Consider the following 18,450-nt stretch of genomic DNA (forward strand, 5'->3'; position numbering starts at 1 on the left):
TATGCTCCGATGTAGCTGAATAGCTTGATGCGCATGTGCTTGCTTTTCCTGCTCTAATTGCTTGAGGACTTCTAGAAGTTGGGCGAGCTTGGTTTCTTCGACGATGATGGCATCGCCGATGCTTTTCAATTCCTTCATCAGTTTTTACCTCCTTGCTTTGAGCCAATCAATTTCACCAACAATATTGGGGCGAGAATCCCTAAGAAAGCCGATCTTGGGATGGATTTCATCGGCCTAAAGCTTATGGAATTCCTTGTCCTTATGCAATTGTTCCTGTTTGGCGCGATCGGCTGTGCGGCGTAGAGCCCTTAACATCGGGACTTGGTGACTCCCTATGTAGGCTGCGGGGAGGATGGCTTCTTCTTTGTCTTCTAGGATCTGGCCTTTGAGGTTGCGGAGGATGTCGTGCATCGGTTGTGCATCTTTGACTAGTTGGCTGATGCCTTGCTGAAGGAAGTCGAGTATATCTTGAAGTTTGGCCTTTAGGACATCAGGAATAGATTCTGGAACCAGTGGGTGTGACAAAACTTCTTCTTCTTCGTGGATTTCCCCTACCTGAAATGAGAAGAGGCTGCTGTCTGGAGTGTCCTGAGCCTGCAAGGATCAATAAGGTATAAGCTGATGAAGCTAGTTGATTGGAATCAATTAATGTGCAAAAGAGTGTTCACCATCTTCCATTGGGTTTCTCTGGTTTGTGTTGGTGATTCCACTAGGGACTCTTGTTGAACTGGTTCTGCGGAGGGTGGCATGTTCTTGGAAGGTACATTGACTGCTAGTGTTTCAAGAATAGCGGCCGACACTTCTGGGATAGTCTGTATAGAAAACCGAACGATTCTTAGCAACGGAGGTTGAGAAGGGTTGGAATAGAGTATGCATTTTACCTCAAGTGTTGGAGTGATGGCCGATGCAGTCTCCTGTGTATCTTTAGCCTGTGGATCAGCCGATGAAGGAGGCGGAGGCATAGCCGATTCTAGGATGGGCTCTTCTGGTGCCGATTGTGCGGAAGGCTAAAAGAAACAAGAGTCAGTACTAGCAAAGTATCTAGAAAAAATTAAATAAGTGAGATTACCTGCATAGCCTCTATCAAAAGTGATGTAGCTACTGACGCTACTTCCGCTAGAACAGCCGTTTGGGGTGCCACCGCTGCCGTCGGATCAGTCTCCTGGGCTGACGCTGCTGTCGGCAGGACGGATGCCTATGCTGATTTGGAGCCTTTTTGAGGGTGCTTCTTACGGGTAGCCTTCTCAAGAATAGAGACTTTGCGCTTTTGGCCTACGGCTATGTCCATTAAAGATGGCGCATCGTAGCCAATGAGGGGGTCAGCCAATGGAGGGACGTAAGCAATTGGCTTGTTGCTCTAGCTAACTCTTGAAGGTGTAAAGTGAACACCCTGTAAAGGGCAAAAGTGTTAGTGGGAAGAAAATATCTGTAATGAAAGGAGATTCAGCGGAATCAATGGTGATTACCCCTCCATCAGGATCATTGAAGTCTAGGTCGAACTTCCTACAATAAATTCTTGTTGCCACATAGAAAAGATGATTCTTCCAATCTTTCCACCACGACATGAATTGTTTAATGGTGAAGGCTGCAGCTGTCCATGTTTCCAAGTTGATGGTGCTGGTATCCGGAGCCAAGTTGTTGAGTCTGTTGTATTCACGGCTGCTGGAAAGTTTCTCACGGGGTCTCACCAGTTCGGAAAAATAAGGTCTTATCAGCAATTGTCCAAAGCCAAGTTGATGAGCTGCTGTCGACGGGTGATAAAATTCGTATCTCAAATGCTGACCTTTACCAGCAAAAAAGTTAGCTGGAAGAATTCCAGGCTTGATGATTGTCTTTAGGATTTCTCCACTAAAGGTGCATGTGATGAAGTCGAAGCAATATGGCAACTCAAAGATAGGAACTTCACTGTGGCAAGCATACCAGATGGTAGCCCCTTTGGTGAGTCCATTGTAACAGCACTTGAAGGCCTCGGCTGCTGCGGAGGGGGAGAGTCTACTGCCAGGGATGACTGATACTGCTTCACCATAAGATGTGCATCGACAGGTTACAACTGGTTCCTCCTCTAGCTGATCGCTGGGGAAAGACATTTTCTTGAGGTCGTACTGGTAGGCACGCTGGAAGTAAAGATTGAGCCATAGGTTGAACCACTAAGGGCCGCCCAGATTGCCAATTGGTTCTCCGACCAATAGTTTGCTAGATACTTGATGCAGTAAGTGATAGGTCGATCCAAGAAGGTGCTTTCCCAGGGGGATTGAAGACCCTGCTGCCAATGCTTCGGCCAAAGGTTGCAGATTACTGGTCAGGCTGGCTGATCTTCCGCAGAATACAAATTTGTCCAGCCACATATTTAGGAAGGTCACATGCTCCATCTCATCGACGGTTCCAGTTCCGATGTGACGATCAATATAGCCTTTCCATCCGCCGATGGACTTTGTCTCCAGCCGGCAAAAATCTTTATCTGCGAAATGAAATGGCAAATTAGCAGAAGTGATATCCAAGCCTGTCAGCATCATGACATCAGCTAGAGTTGGAGTCATCGGCCCATGGCTGAACAAGAAGGCATTCAGAGTGTCTAACCAGAAATATGATGCAGCTACGAGTATGGGTTTGTTTCTAGCCATAGCTAATAAAGAAAGAGTAATGCATTGACTGATGCAGCATTCTTGCCAGAAGACATTTTTGGAATTGGCCACCCTGAGATACCAATTTTTCCATCCGGGTGTGCGGTTGGTCCAAGATTTGAAGGCGCTATCCCAATCGGCTAGATCCATTGATGCAGATTTGAAAGGGATTCTATTAGTCTCCAAGTTAATTAGATCTATTGGATCAGGATCTCCCATGGGGCCTAAGTTGATGTATCCAGAGGTATCAGCTATGGGGATGGTGATTCTATCTCTAAGGGCCTGAGAAATGCGAAAATGGCTAAATGAGGAAAGGAAAGTAAAGGCACGGGGAGGACAATGAGGGTAGAGAGGTGTACCTCGGGGACTGCAGTAAGGGTGGCCATGGAATTGGTTTGGGATTTGAAGTGATTAGCAAGCGAATCACCAATGGTCGCTGGAGATCTCCGATGGTCGCCGGAAGTCGTCGACGGTCGTCCTTCGCCCGAGAAGAAAGAGGAAGTAAGGTATGGTGGTGTGAGAAGATGAACCGGTGGGGATGAAGAAGATGACGGTTGTAAATTTATAAACTCATCCGAGAGGGTAAATGTGGTATCTCATCCACCGCCTGCGCGAAACTCGAAAAGTTGTTACCTCTAGACACTTTTTTAGGCAATCACGACTGAGGAGATTTCGGAACAAAAAATATTTTGTTACTCGGTGATTAGTAAATATTGGTGTTTTCCTAGGGAAAGTAATCATGGCTGAGATAATTTTGGAGCAAAATATAAGTTTCACTCCGAAACTGGGGGGCACGTGTTGACACCATTTTTTGACATACATCAAAGATGGCGTCAAAAGGAGTAGAGATGCCAACGCATAGTGGAAGGACAATGGCTAGTGGAATCGACATGTGAGGTTGCAGAAGGTTTAGCTGATAGAGTAAGACAAAAGCCTAGGCGATGGGATCACAGGGGCGTACCCAATGGAAGATGATGGAGGCGTAGCCGATAGAGTTAGCCGATGCGAGCAGGAGGGTTCTAGCCGATTGGAAATGTTGGAGGTTCGGCCGATGAGGAGCTGGTTTTGGCCGGTAGAAGCCAAGTTCGTTTCCAACTCCTGCGCGAGTCATTTTTATTTACAAAGTTTGTTTGTTTAGAGATAGGTCTTATGATTTGTCGTAACCGACTAGGATTAGAAATCTTGATGTATAGGGTATAAATAGGGGCCTTGTAAGGTCTGGAAAAGACACACACATCATAATCAATACGAATCTACTATTTTCGCAATCTACTTTCAAGTCGGCGACTTCTCCATTGTTTTCTTTTCTTTACAAGTTCTTCCAAGCTGGTTGGGCTGCATCGCTTCGATCTCTGGCTAGACTGTAAGTTCCGTGTTTACCGAATATCTCCTAGGCTTTAACTTCGGGCGCATCGCTGTCGTTTCGTCTAGATTTATTCACAAGTTATCGATATTAACTACATCTGCAAGTTTTATTTGTGAAATCTTGTTGTTTTAGTTCTTATCATGATTATCCTTCTTAGAACACGTTCCAATCGGCTTTTGCTTTATTTCACGTACTAATCTACTATCACATAGTAGATTAGATCTATTTTAAGTGTTGTTCATGTAGTACTGTTTAGGTTGTATTTTACGCTTCCTTTACATCTACTACATCCACATTGGCTGATCTAGCCGATTGTCTTTTCTCGTGTTGGCAGCTTTGCTGATACGTCCTGTGGAGTGATTTGGAACGCTAACCGATTTGCTCTTGTATTTGACATTTTACCTGTCCTTGTCAATCAATAGGTCAGATTGATTAGCACACCACGGATCGATAGGGCTACAACCTGAACAAGAGCGAAGCAGATTCTCCCGGGTTTCGTGTGTTAGTGCGCGGGAGCCATCTCTCAATTTTTGTGTCAACACGTCGGTGAGTACTTCACTGATGAAGTATACCGGTCGCTGGACCTTCAGCGCGTGTCCCAGCTCCTCTCTGTCGACTAGAAGGGTAGTGCTGACCACGTGGTCGCTTGCCGCAATGTAGAGGAGAAGGGGTTCTTCCCGCTTGGGAGCGACGAGGACTGGGGCCGAAGTCAGCAATGCTTTGAGGCTGTCCAAAGCCTGTTGTGCCTTCTCCGTCTAGACGAATGCATCCGCCTTCTTGAGGAGTTTGTAGAGAGGCATCCGCCGTTCGCCTAGTCGGGAGATGAACTGGCTCAGGGCGGCCAAACAACTAGTGAGCCTATGTATGCCCTTGATGTTGCGTATGGGGCCCATGTTGGTGATGGCCGTGATTTTTTCGGGGTTGGCTTCAATGTCGCGCTCGGACACGATGTACTCCAGCAGCTTCCCCTTTGGAACCCCAAAAACACATTTCTTAGGATTCAGTTTGGCGCTGAACCTTCAGAGGTTCGCTAATGTCGCGGCTAAGTTTGTGATCATGTTGCTTGCTTGAGTCATTTTCACCACTATGTCATCCACGTAGACAGTGATAGTGGGTTTTGGCCGCTCAACTTGGTCGGGTTGGTCGGACGGGTTGATCTAGTCGACGAAGCACCGCTGCATGCACTGTTGATAGGTGGCACCCGCGTTCTTCAAACCGAATGCCATGGTCAGGTACAAGTACGAACCATACGGGGTGATGAAGGACGTCGCGACCTGGTCGGTTTCTTTCATCGTGATCTGGTGATAGCCTGTGTAGGCATGCAGAAAGGAGAGGATTTTGCAAACTGAGGTGGAGTCGACTATCTGATCTATGCGTGGTAGAGGAAAGTGATCCTTGGGACACGCCTTGCTAAGGTCAGTATAGTCAATACACATTCTCCATTTCCCATTCTTCTTTGTTACCAGGATTAGTGAGCCAGTCAAAGTGGTATACCTCCTTGATGAAGCCAGCCGCCAGGAATTTGGTGATCTCCTCACCTATGGCCCTGCGCCTTTCGTCATCAAAGCGGCACAGGCGTTGCTTGACGGGCTTTGAGCCCAGGGCGATGCGTAGTGCGTGCTCGGCGACCTCCCTCGGTATGCCCGGCAGTTTAAGCCTGCTAGGAATCTAGGATAGGTGGGTTCGTCGCCCCCGACACGCTTGTGGAAGGTGTCGAGGACATCCTCCATGTCATAGGATGCCTCCCTGACCTGGTGTGCCCAGACCTTGACCTGCTCATCGAGCTGGTCCCATGGCACTTCCGCCACCTTTGGGAGGAGGGCGTGCACGTGGATGCTCTCCGGCTCCTGTGAGAGGAACTCCACTTTCTTCCTGACTCCCTTCTGCAGCTTGTATTCATCTTGGAGCAGCTTGGGGGCAAGGCAGCCCATTGCCCCTATCACCAGATCCATGGTCCCAAGCTCACTATCAAGCTGATGTGTGTTATGTAGCTGATGTGCACATTCTATTCTTTCTTGCAGCTTAGATCTCAAGCAAGATATTAGCGAAGGATGGTCGCGTGGATGGAAGTGCCTGAAACTAAAAACAAAAACATCAATCCAGTCCAATTCAACTCGTAAATCGAAAAAATAGCTAGCACCTAGGACCAACTAATACAAACCGAAATTCCAGTGACATGTTTTTGTTTCAACTCAAAAAAATTTGCAGTCAGCAATTTCGAAATCAAAATGCTTCAACTTGACCAATCTTAATTACCCAAACTAAGACGGGTAAGGCTTGTCAATCAGACGTTTCATACTGGTTGTGGGCCACGTGATAGTGCCTGATGACTTTTAACTGTGTATGGCTACGTGATAGTGCTCACATTGAAGCCTTTTAATGTGAATTTATAAAAAATTTCAATTCTATTCCGAAATTAACGTGGTGCTCACATTGAAGCCTCCAATTGGTGAATTTATAAAGTTGTCTCCCCTGCTGGTCTGTCATAAAAAATTGTGAAAGTTATGCTCGACTAATTCATAAGGAAACATAAACATTTTCAAAACTAACAGAGAAACTATTAATTTAGTGACATAATGCTCGTCATCTTAATTAGAGCGTTGAGTAGCTACTTAATGGGCTTTGGTTGAGCTTGTAGATCGACTTGCAGTTGCAGTGAATGAGCCGAGGACTGGCGGTACCAATAACGGGAGGCCGCTGCTCTGCTTGCTACCGAGGCCTGTGACGCACGGACCGCATTGAAAGAGTGCATAATTTCCAAGGACTTTAACCCCAAGGGCTCCACACCACTGATTGATCAGCTGTCTGCTGGCTGGGCGCTGTAAGGAGGTAGTGCATGTTTGACATAAAGCAGCAGGTGGCCCAGGATTCACGACAAAAAAGGCATGCTGCAGGTGGCCCATGTGGAGTTGTACCCCGGCCTAGAGCCCTAGAGCCATGGCGTGCTGCTCCCCCCTGCTTACTGGCTACTGCTAGGTCCTCTCGTCCTTTCATCAGCTAGCGTCCCGCTGCCAAGCTTCATTTCTCTTCGTGTGTGTCTATCTCTCTCTATATACGTGTGTGTTTTGGGTTTTTTGCTTGATTATTCTTACAAGTTTAGGGGTATTTAGTTCCACGGACTAAAGTTTAATCCCTGTCACATCGAATGTTTAGATACTTTAGTCAGTCGAACTCTCCATCTGTGCAATCAGTTCCTCCTAATTAGTATCTAAATATCGGATAATTTCAGCAGTCTTCAAAAGTTTCCTTTGTGTTAATATCTATTCTCTCAAGCTGATACACTTTTCATGTGAGAAACCTTATCTCAAGTTTTCAGCAATCTATTATTTTCCTCACTTTGTTTCCTTGATCAAAGAGCTCCAGCTATGTATTACAACATATGTGTTTTTATCAGAAGGACCTACAACCTTGCTAATGCAATCGCACCTGCATGAATTGTGGATCTAAGATAGAATGAAGAAAGTAGAGTAACATTGAGCTATTTACACAGGCTACCAAGAACATGTTGCTACCGGCTCGGATTTCAAGCACAATCGAGAACAAGCAAGAAAAAGAAAAAATAATAGGGTGAAAATCTAGATCGAGGATATTTCATTCAAAAGAAAGACAGAAAGCTAGATGGAGAAAACATTAAGCAGGTTGACAGATAGAGTGTTATGGCAAGTGGGCTGGCCGTAGGTCTAGGCCCACGAGTACTGTAGCTCGTGAACAGTACCACGAGGGGAATAAGATTGGTTTGTTAGCAGGTCATTAAGATAAGGTTGTTAAAGAGATAAGGTTATTTAGATTAGATTGGGTTTGTTAGGTAGCTAGCTATATAAGCACAACCACACCATCCGTTGTAATCAAGCAAGAAGAACCTAAAAAGTAGTCAGAGCCTCCTAGGGAAGACGACGAATAGATTCTTCGTGTTATCCCCAATTCTACCATATCATACAGCCAGGGAGCCAAAGACACACACCTCTCTGATTCAGCTCCTCGAATGTGCTTCAGATCTAGGTAGAGAGAATGAAGGATGGATGGGCTTTTGTTGATCAGCTCTAGATCAAGCGCAGCTAGTTGTGAAGGAGACCACTGCTTGGTGGGGGTAACATCTGTTTGCTACCAAGGTCTGCGACGCCTGGACCCCCGGCGCATTCTAAGGATTTTAATCTCAGGGGACTTAATCGTAGTTATAGCTATAGTATTCCAGCATACAAATTGTAGAAATTTCACGTGAATTGTACTCCCTCCCCTGACACTATGAAATATTCTCCCTGAGAGTCCCCTATTATCCGGTAGTAATTTTCAATTGAGTTCAAATCCTTCCTCTTCTTAATTTTGTTCTCTTTGTTGGATTGTATGTTCACTCCTATGCTGTCGTTTTTTTGTTGTTGTAGCCTGTATGCTGTGTGGTCACGAGAACGTGTGCTCTATCACTGCCAATCAATGACCAATCTAGCAGGCTAGCAGTGTGTCTCTGTGCTTGCGTGGTCCGATCCCTCTGTCTTCGGGGTCCCGCGTTCCTAGCTTCCCTGTGCATATCATCTCCCTGTGCATCACGTGGCACATGGAGTGTCTTCCCTTGCCATGTCCCTAGCTTCCCTGTGTATCTCATCTCCATGGCACAGAGAGCGTTCATCACATGGCACATGGAGTGCCTGATGACTTTGTGAGTCACCCTTGTACTCCCTCCGTCCCAAAAAAATGCAACCATCGCTTCCCGAGGAATCAATCAATTTCAAATTTAACTAAATTTATACAAAATAGTATTAACATTTATGATACAAAATAAATATCAATAAATTAATCATGTAATATATTTTCATACTAAATCTATTTGGATATGTGAATGTTAGTATATTTTTATATAAATTTGCTCAAATTTGAAACTGTTTGACTCCTTCGAAAGTAAGAATTGGATTCTTTTTGGGACGGAGGGAGTACGGCCGAGGGGTAGTGTAGGTCAAGTCTTGACGAGGAGGCCCTGCCGTGGGCATCATCTGCCCACTGGCCTTCTCGCACTCCTCAGAGCTGAGCCCAGTCATTTGACCACGCATATTGATGAATGGAAAAGGGATACCATGGGAATGGGATGGCACGCACTTCGAAAGCTAGGGCATGTTTGTTTGAGCTGCAACTTTTAATCTTTTCTGAAAAAATTGCTGTTAGTTTTTTTTCTGAAAAGTCAACACTAGATTTTGGAAGATGTGTTTGGTTTTCTGAGCTCAGAAAGCTAAAAAAATCACAAAATTAAGATTTTTAGCTTCCCATATAAACTTAATATTTATGGGAGGCTTCTAGATTTCCAGAAACTACACGAGAAATTCACTATTTGTTTGAGCTTCTAGCTTTTCATGCACGAGAAGCTGCTTGGAATTTCAAACAAATACGCCCAAGCAAAGAAAGACAGTCAAAGCTATAAAGTTCGTCGGATGCGAGCAGTATATATTAGCGGCCACAAAACAAACTTTCCGACTTTGTTATATCCATCGGCCATTGGCAACGGAACACGCCACTATAGGTGGATGAGAAAAAAAATTTGAGGGCCACTCCAATTTTTCTATACAGGAAAACTGAAGTCTTTATCAAAATACATGAATGAAGAGCCAATAATTTTAGTACGTGTTCCATATCTCAACTCTGAATTCCAATATAAAAAAGTGATTGATGCCTGATGCCTTAACTCCGCCTACATATGCATTGATGCGAACAACTGACCGGTGATGATCGAAGTGAGTGCTCAGTGAGACTAAGGTGTTTGGATCCTTGAGCTAAAATTTAGTTTGTGTCCTATCAGCCCGCCAGCGATGCTAGGCCACGCCACATGCTTATCATGAAAAACACTGCAAGATTGGAGATTAGGCTGATGGAAGACTAGTGTAACAACTTGGTCTAGGAAAACGGCTAAGGCCCAATCTACATATCGAATGGACCACACCTACTAGTAATTCGCTTACACTTTGGTCCTCGCTTCATGAAAAAGGGTTAACCCGAGGTTACTAGTCTTCCTACTGGATCCTATTTAACCTAGTTCAGTTCCCTCTCCGTTTCCGGTTTTGACTGTCCTCGTGTCAGTACAGTGTCACTACAGGGTCGGGAGACGATTCGGACTCTTAGGGGGACCACGACGATGGTGGCACCTCCGAAGGGCATGGTGGCGATCGCGCCCGCTTCGCCTCCCGATCGTGGGCAACGTCCACGCCCGCAACACGCTTCCTCGACTCAGGGGCGCCGGAAGGCACCCCCGTACGACGCGTGTTGCCAGAAGACGCGGCTACAGGCTCTCGGCACCCCATCAAAGACACGGCGGCGCCCCCGTCCACCTCATCCCCCGAAGAGTCCGAATCATCTCACTCAAGCTCCGCCTCTACGTCCGACCAGCTCTCGCCACCGTGGACCCGCCAGTTAATCTCTCTCTGCTTCACCTACCTCCTCTGGATCTTTGTGGTCCTCTTCTTCTTCCTCTCATCTGCGGCCATCTTTAGGGTAGCTTGCCAAGCCATGCCTTCTGGCCCTTTCAGGAGGTGCGATCGGGATCGGTAGCGCTCGAGCCCCTATGATACGAACAATTCAGAATCGGTCAGGAGATCTGGATAAAGAAGAAAAAGGCCATAGGAAGAAGTATACCAGGTCGGACTGCCTCTGGGCATGGAGAGGACCAGGCGTCCCACTAATGGATGGGTTCTACCCCAACTGCAGCACCTGGTCCATGCGCGTCGTGACCTCGCTACCCGGCAAGTCCGTCGGCAACACGTGGTCAGGATCCGACGGGCCGGAATACTTCCACATAGGCCGCGCTCTTTCCCCCAACGGGGCAATCCATCGGCGGATAAAGGTGTCGAAGACCCTAAATCCGTTGAGTCCCACTTGCATGAGCCTCCGCAGCGCTGGCTCGATGATCTCCATATGGTTCTTGTGGTAGGAAGCGGGGCCCATGTCTAGCTATCCTGCTTCGTTGGCCTCCCCCAGTGAACTTCGGGAATGGCGCCTCCACAGGGTTTCGAATGTAGAACCACTCGCAATGCCACCCCCGATTAGAATCATTGGGGTGTATGGTGGGTAGGCAACCTTGGACTTCCTCTACAACGCAAATCCTCCAACCAGGGCTGGTCGGGCTGCCTTCCCGTTTTCCTCCGACAGAGCTCACCCGCTAAAGATTCCCCGGAAGAGATCTACGTGTGGCTCCTTCCCGAGGAACGCCTCGCAGACGGTAACGAAGCCGATGATGTGCAGCACCCCAAGTGTGGAGGAGCCTGCGTAGGAACCAATGCGCGGGGTATCCGAGCCCACGCTCGTGGAAGGAGAGGAAGGAGACAACCTCATCGGGCTTGGGTCACTGTATGACGATCCCCAGCTCCGGAGCTCTCCAGCCCGCCACCGCCTTTGACTGAAGTAGCCCCTTCGTAGCAAAGTCCTCCAATAGTTCCTCCCTCATGGGGGATTCCCTCCAACCAGACATTGCGCGATGAGAGCAACGGACGGATCGGCAAGTCTTCTTTCCCTCTCTGTCTTCACCCTCCTCTCTCGCATAGCTTGCCACAGTGCGCAAGGAAGCTTGGTGAAAAGGCGGAAGAGGAAGCGGCAACGATCGAGGAAAGGTGAAAAGATAGGCAAAAACCCTCCGCCTTCCCCCATTTAATGGGGAAGGTGGCGCAGAGTCTTAGAGGACGGGACGTAATAGACAGGATGTGGCCCGAGCGAAGGAACGTGGCCTAGGTAGGGCCCACCCACTACCGTAGCGAGGGTGCAAAAAATAGGGCATGACCGCACAACCCTCCGCCTTCCAAGGCAAGGTTTCGGGAAGGTCCCACCATCAGAACCTCCACCGAGAAAAGACCAGCAAGCCACTCGGGTCAGTTGGACGACTCGGGCATCCGACGGGAGACAGGTAAGAAATGATGGAATGCCACATGCAGGCTAAGCCGACCCCATCACAAGTGACGGATCCGGATTCCACTCCGGCATACCCGCTTAGGGTCCCCCAAGCCTGTCGCTCGAACCATCAAAGGTAAGCTACGTCAGCTTAACCCCTCCGGTTGTGGAAACTGCAAATGGGGCGATGCCTAGAAGTCCGACCGACGTAATTTTACCGACCCCCATTTACTTTCTCAGCGTATGAGCACTCATTCATTCATCCATCTCACGCATGCATACATTCATCCATGCATTCATACATTCATCTCATGCATGCAATCATTGCATTACAATTGCTTTGCGTCACGTCACAAAGCAATAGCGGTTCATTCAAAATGAACTGCGACTGACCGGGGTTCAAAGACCGGCCCGTGAAGGGCTCGAGGCCGCCTCGCGTCAAACAGAGCTAGGGGAGAAAATGCGGATGAGCCCCAGCAGCCCTCGCCCAACCTGCTCCAAAGCGGATAGGGTCATCTCGACCTTTTCATTCGATCCTAACCTCGAGCCATGCCCATAGAATCTCCATCAAGGGGAGGCCAACGGACAACCTGAGTCGATCTCCGAAATGGCTTGGGCATCTGTCGGGAGGCAGGTTAAGGAGCAGTGGAATGCCACATGAGGGCTATGCCGACCCCGCTATGAACGACGGACCCAGATTCCACTCGGACATGCCCTTGAAAAAAGGGGATCTGGAATCGAGGTGACAGTACCGCAACCGCTCGATAAAGGCACCTGGGATCAAGGTGACGGTATATCTACCGCGCAATGAAGGCACCTGGGATCGAGGCGAAGGTACCAGGGCACGAGGCAATGGTATGGTGCTCGCATGAAGCTTATCCTTATCATCCAGGATACGGGGCCGGTCTCCACAATGCAGCCCATCCATTTTGCAAACAAGACAAAGAAGAACAACACCCTCGTGTGTTCCCCCTGATGAGGCAACGACCTACCGACCAAAACACAGCAACCACTTCACGGCTCCAACGGAGCCCTAAAGGGGCTTAGGGGCTCCTGACAGGTCCATAGACCTGGGGTCCCCAACGAGACTGCCTTCCTGCAGTGTTTGGCCCAACAAAATGCCTAGCAACAACACGCACCTGGGCCGACCCAGCCGCACAACGCCAGGCCGAGACCGAGATCTAGCCACCGACTGGCTCCTCCGACCAAGAGGCCTGGTCAACACCTCGACCAAAGGGGTCCAGTCAGGGGTGGGACCAAAGTCCGACCCTGACCGAATCCTCCCGACCGAGGATGCCCCGAACCACATCGTTCCCCCTGACCAGCACAATCGGGGGCAACTAGGACAACTGACTGGGGACACCCGCTCGGTGTGGACCTAGGAGTAGGTAGGACGGATAATGAGGAAGCATCCAGGTCAACTACCGTACGAGGAACCATATCGCGACACGCGCTGCGCACGTCCGCATTGTGCCACCGCAACCCACCCACTCCAACGGAGTGTTCTGATGAGATGAACAGGGACCGAGGACAGCAGCCATACCTTACCTGATGACGTGGAGCACGACAAGACTAGGCGATGCCCGCACTCTCCCTCTCCCTCTCTCTCTGACTTGTAAGGCCGTCCCCTTGTGCTATAAAAGGGGACGGGCCCTACCCATCTGAACACACCACCAGTCAACCAGTGCCGGCCTTGCAAGGGTGCTAGAGGTGCGATGGCCTAGGGCCCATGGGAGGGAGGGGCCCAACCTAGGACCCGTGTTTATAGGCATACAGCAGGTCAGTAGCGCGTCCGCGTACGGCGTACAGAAAGACCCCCGGCCGGCCCTTTAGACGTGCGACAGAGTCACAGAGAACATAGAGTGAGACCCCCGGCCAGTCCTTTAGGCCTTTACTTTAGGCCCTTCTCACCGTGTGACAGAGAGTTAGAGACCCAGGTAATAGACTAACAGAGGGTCAGAGGCCCATTAGGCTTTAGACCTATAGGACATCAGGACTTTGATGCGTGCGCTGCCGGCCGAATACGAATTGCCGTCGTGCGACTGGAGTCTGGATAGTTTGGTCCTGTGTCGGCGCCTCGGCAATTCGGCACATCCACTTTCGAGTTCCGCTTCGTCGAATCATCATCTCGTCTTGTCTCGTCGACTCGACTCGTCATCTTGGACTCACGGCACCACGCATAGCAAGGCAACGATCAGGCCCTAGGTATTTTTTTCCTTGATCATTTTTTAATCTAAATTAATTACTTCGGACTTGTAGTACTTGGTACTCATATAATATAGTTGTGTTTTTCTTCTAATTTAGGTGTTAGAATCTTAGAATGTTACCTAAGAAACATTTGTCGGGGGCTCAGAAAAGAAAACGGAAAAGAGTAGAAGATCAATTTATTGAATCTCAAAAAGGTGCTATACATAAGTTTTTTTTTCAGCTTCAAGCAGTGTTATGCCTGATGATAATCTTGTAGATGCACTTGATATTGAAGAACAAGGGCAGCAACAAGTTAATGATAATTTAAGTGAACAAGTTGATTACATTGATGATGCTACGGAGAATAAAAATTTACAGCCTTCCTCTCAACCTAAAAATTCAATTGATGATGTGCAAGAAACTTCTATTCATGATGTCTTTGATCCTAGAACTTGGGGAAATCTTGATAATAAGGGTAGAGATATATTGATTGAAAAGGGGCCGATGAGAGAATTGAATCTTGAGTTCCCTGCAAATGCTCTTAATAGACGTTTTTCATATGCTTACTACTCCAGAAAGTTAAGCAATGGTAAGGTGGTTGATACAAAATGGTTGGTTTACTCTAAACATGTGGATAAAGTATTTTGTTTTTGCTGCAAATTGTTCAAATTAAGTTAGAGCAAAAGTTTGCTAGCACATGATGGATTGAGGGACTGGAAACATCTTAGTCTTAGACTCAAGCAACATGAGAATTGTGTTGAGCATGTAACAAATATGAATACTTGGAATAAACTTAGGCTAAGGTTGAGCAAAAATAAAATAATTGATGATGATTTCCAACGGGAAATTGCAAAGGAGAGAAAGCGTTGCAGACAAGTTTTAGTAAGAATTGTTTCTGCTGTCAAGTTTCTTGCTAAACATAATTTGGCTTTTTGAGGGAAAAATGAGACACTATATCAAGATAGCAATGGTAACTTTCTGGGCACAGTTGAAATGATGGGTGAATTTGATCCCATGATGCAAGACCATATTAGGCGGATTCAAAATAGTGAGATTCATCATCATTATCTTGGGCATAAAATTCAGAATGAGATGATTTCTCTTCTTGCAAATTGTGTGAAGCAAACTATACTAAAGATCATCAAGGATGCCAAGTATTTTTCTATGATTTTAGATTATACTCGAGATGTGAGCCATGAAGAACAAATGACTCTAATTATTCGATGTGTTAATGTGTCGAAGAATGTTCCAAGGGTAGAGGAGTTCTTCCTAGAGTTCTTGAAGGTAGATGACACATCAGGATTGGGTCTTTTTAATGAATTAAAGAATATATTGGCCTCTCTTGATTTGAATATTGATAATGTGAGAGGACAAGGCTATGATAATGGTTCAAATATGAAGGGTACTCACCAAGGTGTTCAGAAGCGCTTGCTTGAAATTAATCAAAGAGCACTATACATGCTGTGTGCATGTCATAGTCTGAATCTTACTCTTTGTGATATGGGAAAATCTTGCAGGTAAACTATTATTTCTATTATACATTGTTTTCATATAATATGCCATGATTTGGGAAAAGTTGAAACTTACTATTTGTTAAATCTTGCAGGCAAGCTATTTTTTTTGTCTCATCCAACGTATATACACATTGTTTGCAAAATCTACCAAAAGGTGGAACATTTTGATGGACAATGTCCCAGGATTGACAGTTAAGTCATGGTCTAATACATGCTAGGAAAGCCGAATAAAAAGTGTTCAAGCTATCAGATTCCAAACTCCTCAAATAAGATCAGCTTTAATAGCGCTAGAGAAGGCTTCAACTGATGACCTAATGGCAGTTAGTGAATGTCAATCTTTGGTGAGTGCACTAGAGAATTTTAAATTTTTAGTTGGTTTGGTTATTTGGCACGATATTTTATTCTCTATAAATAAGGTGAGCAAAAAGTTGCAATCTAAAATTGTGAGTATAGATGATACTCTCAAACATATTGAAGGTGTCATATCATATTTTAAGAAGTATAGAGATGAAGGTTTCACTTCTAGTATGAATACAACAAAAAAATATTGCATCTGAAATGGATATAGAGCCAAAATTTCGTACAAAACGTCAAGGAAAGAGAAAGAAACATTTTGATGAACAAGATGATCAAGATGAGGAAATACAATGGTCTGCTGTGGACTCATTTAAAGTAGAGTACTTCAATGTTACGATCGATGCTGCAATTACTTCACTGACTAGTAGATTTGAACAGATGAAAAAATTTGATAACGTTTTTGGGTTCTTGTTCAACTCAAAAAATTTGAAATCTTTGGATGAAGCTGATCTTTGGCTGCACTGCAAGAATTTTGTGGAAACATTTTCTCAGGATAACTCATCTGATGTTGAGATCAATGATTTTTTCAGAATTAAAGGTGCTACAAGTGACTTTGCCAGATTCTTTGATGTCGGCGCTTGAGATTTTGGAGTTTGCTATAGCTGCAGATTGCTATCCAAATATTTCAGTTGCCTATCGAATCCTCTTAACTGTACCTGTGACTGTAGCTTCGGCTGAAAGAAGTTTCTCAAAATTGAAGTTGTTGAACAACTATTTGAGATCAACTATGTCACAAGAAAGGTTAAATGGATTGGCTATATGCACCATCGAGAGGGATATCTTGGACACTATTGATCTCAATACCGTCCTAGATGATTTTGCATCAAGAAACACCCGAAGAACTATCTTTTTATGAGAAGCAATGGATTTTATGGAGTTATATTTTTCCTTAAGGTAATCATATTAGTTTTAGTCTACATTGTTTCTCGATAATTATCAAGCATGTTAAATTAAAAATATATCACTGGATTTGTTTTCGTATTGGAAAAAAAATTAGTGCTTATATATATTATAAGATTTATATATAGTCTAGAGGGTCCGTCGCGACAAGTTCACCAGAGGGCCCTCAAAATCTTAGGACCGGCACTGCAGTCAACACGCATTACACTCCATACACGTATACGCTCTCGAACACTTCGCGCACGTCTAAGCCTCGATTACTCTCTTCCACTTGGACCAGAGCACGACCAGGTCTTGGACACCCCCTCTCATCCCTCATTTGGACCCCCACTGCAAACTTTTTGCACCGGGGCTCAGGAATATAGTTGACCGACCGACCCCGACTAGATGTAGGGCCCGCTGCCTGAACTAGTATATATCCTTTGTTATTGTGTGCTAGGTCATGGAAAAACTACAATATTTACTTGTCGGTCAGATTTTGCACCGACACTATTTGACAGAAAACATAGGCCAAAACCTATAGTGTTGTTTTTCTAATTGATACGTCAGTTTTTTTTATGAATGTATCGTGGTTAATGGCCATTTAATGAAATTATAAAGGATAATAACGATCGTGCTTTCTGCGTTCCAAAAAGCAATCAAGAATTCATGAAGGTTGTGCAGTGTATGGAAACCTTATGTTAATAGTTAGATGGGAAATGTCTGAGTGACCCACCTCACCTTGCCAGGACACTGGTACTGCCCTCGTGGTTCACGCGCATCAGGCCAAAAAGCAATCAAGAATTCATGATGTTGCCAGCAGTGGTCAGTACACAAATCTCGCTATCAGTCGGATCCAAGGGCAGGCATTTGCATTGTGGTTGTGTTTGAACATGGAGATGTCGTTGTGATTGTGAGGTACCATAGATCCTCTCTCAGTTTCACTCCGCCTCACACACGGATAGCACGCCAGGGACCCGACACCATGCATGCCGATTTCATATTATTAATAATTATTTTTGGAATGGTTGTTGAAACTATATAGTTAGTCCAATCTGACGTTTCCGATTATAAAAATTAACATAAAGAGATAGTATAATAAGCACGCATAATGAAGCTGACGCGTACAGTAAGTACTAGAGCCAGCATTTATACAAACTGGTACGGATAGTAAAAACTAGAATTTATAAATAAAAAAATAATTTGCACATCTATGCAATAATGAGTGGTTAGTGGCAGGTCTAGAGAGATATCTCATCAAATTGGTGAGTTATATCCGGTTTAAACGAGGATAAAATTGAGTGTATTTTCCACTCATGTTGTCTTTTCGCTGCTGTACTGCCTTGAGTGTGTTGTATTGTTCCTCTAACACCAAAAAGTCTTCAAGGCTCGAAAAAATAACGAAAGTGATAGCAGCCCAGAAATCGACAAGTTTCTTTCCCCCTTTGCCTTTCCTACTAGGATTCGGAATCCTCTTTAGCACGACAATCTTAATTATCTCCCATAGTCCAAAACTCACAAAAACATCAAAAATCCGCTGAGAATAAATTAAGTAAAAAACATGCACACACAGATAATAATAATAATAATCATGTTTCAATAAAATTGCTAAGGTCAGAGACAATACATAAACATATCAGACTATTCATGACACATATCACGGTGGACAGAG

General features: G+C 45.7%; 1 protein-coding gene across 1 annotated transcript; it reads left to right on the forward strand.

Moving 5' to 3' along the window:
- The first annotated feature begins 14,283 nt into the window (after nucleotides 1–14,283).
- LOC140220340 (uncharacterized) lies at nucleotides 14,284–16,481 on the forward strand. The gene is made up of 5 exons (XM_072290359.1): nucleotides 14,284–14,617; nucleotides 14,966–15,545; nucleotides 15,635–15,662; nucleotides 15,761–16,055; nucleotides 16,168–16,481. Exons 1-5 carry the CDS (start codon nucleotides 14,284–14,286, stop codon nucleotides 16,479–16,481), a joined length of 1,551 nt encoding a protein of 516 aa, XP_072146460.1.
- The last annotated feature ends 1,969 nt before the right edge of the window (nucleotides 16,482–18,450 follow it).

This window comes from Setaria viridis, chromosome 8 (assembly GCF_005286985.2).
Source record: "Setaria viridis chromosome 8, Setaria_viridis_v4.0, whole genome shotgun sequence".
NCBI lineage: Eukaryota > Viridiplantae > Streptophyta > Magnoliopsida > Poales > Poaceae > Setaria > Setaria viridis.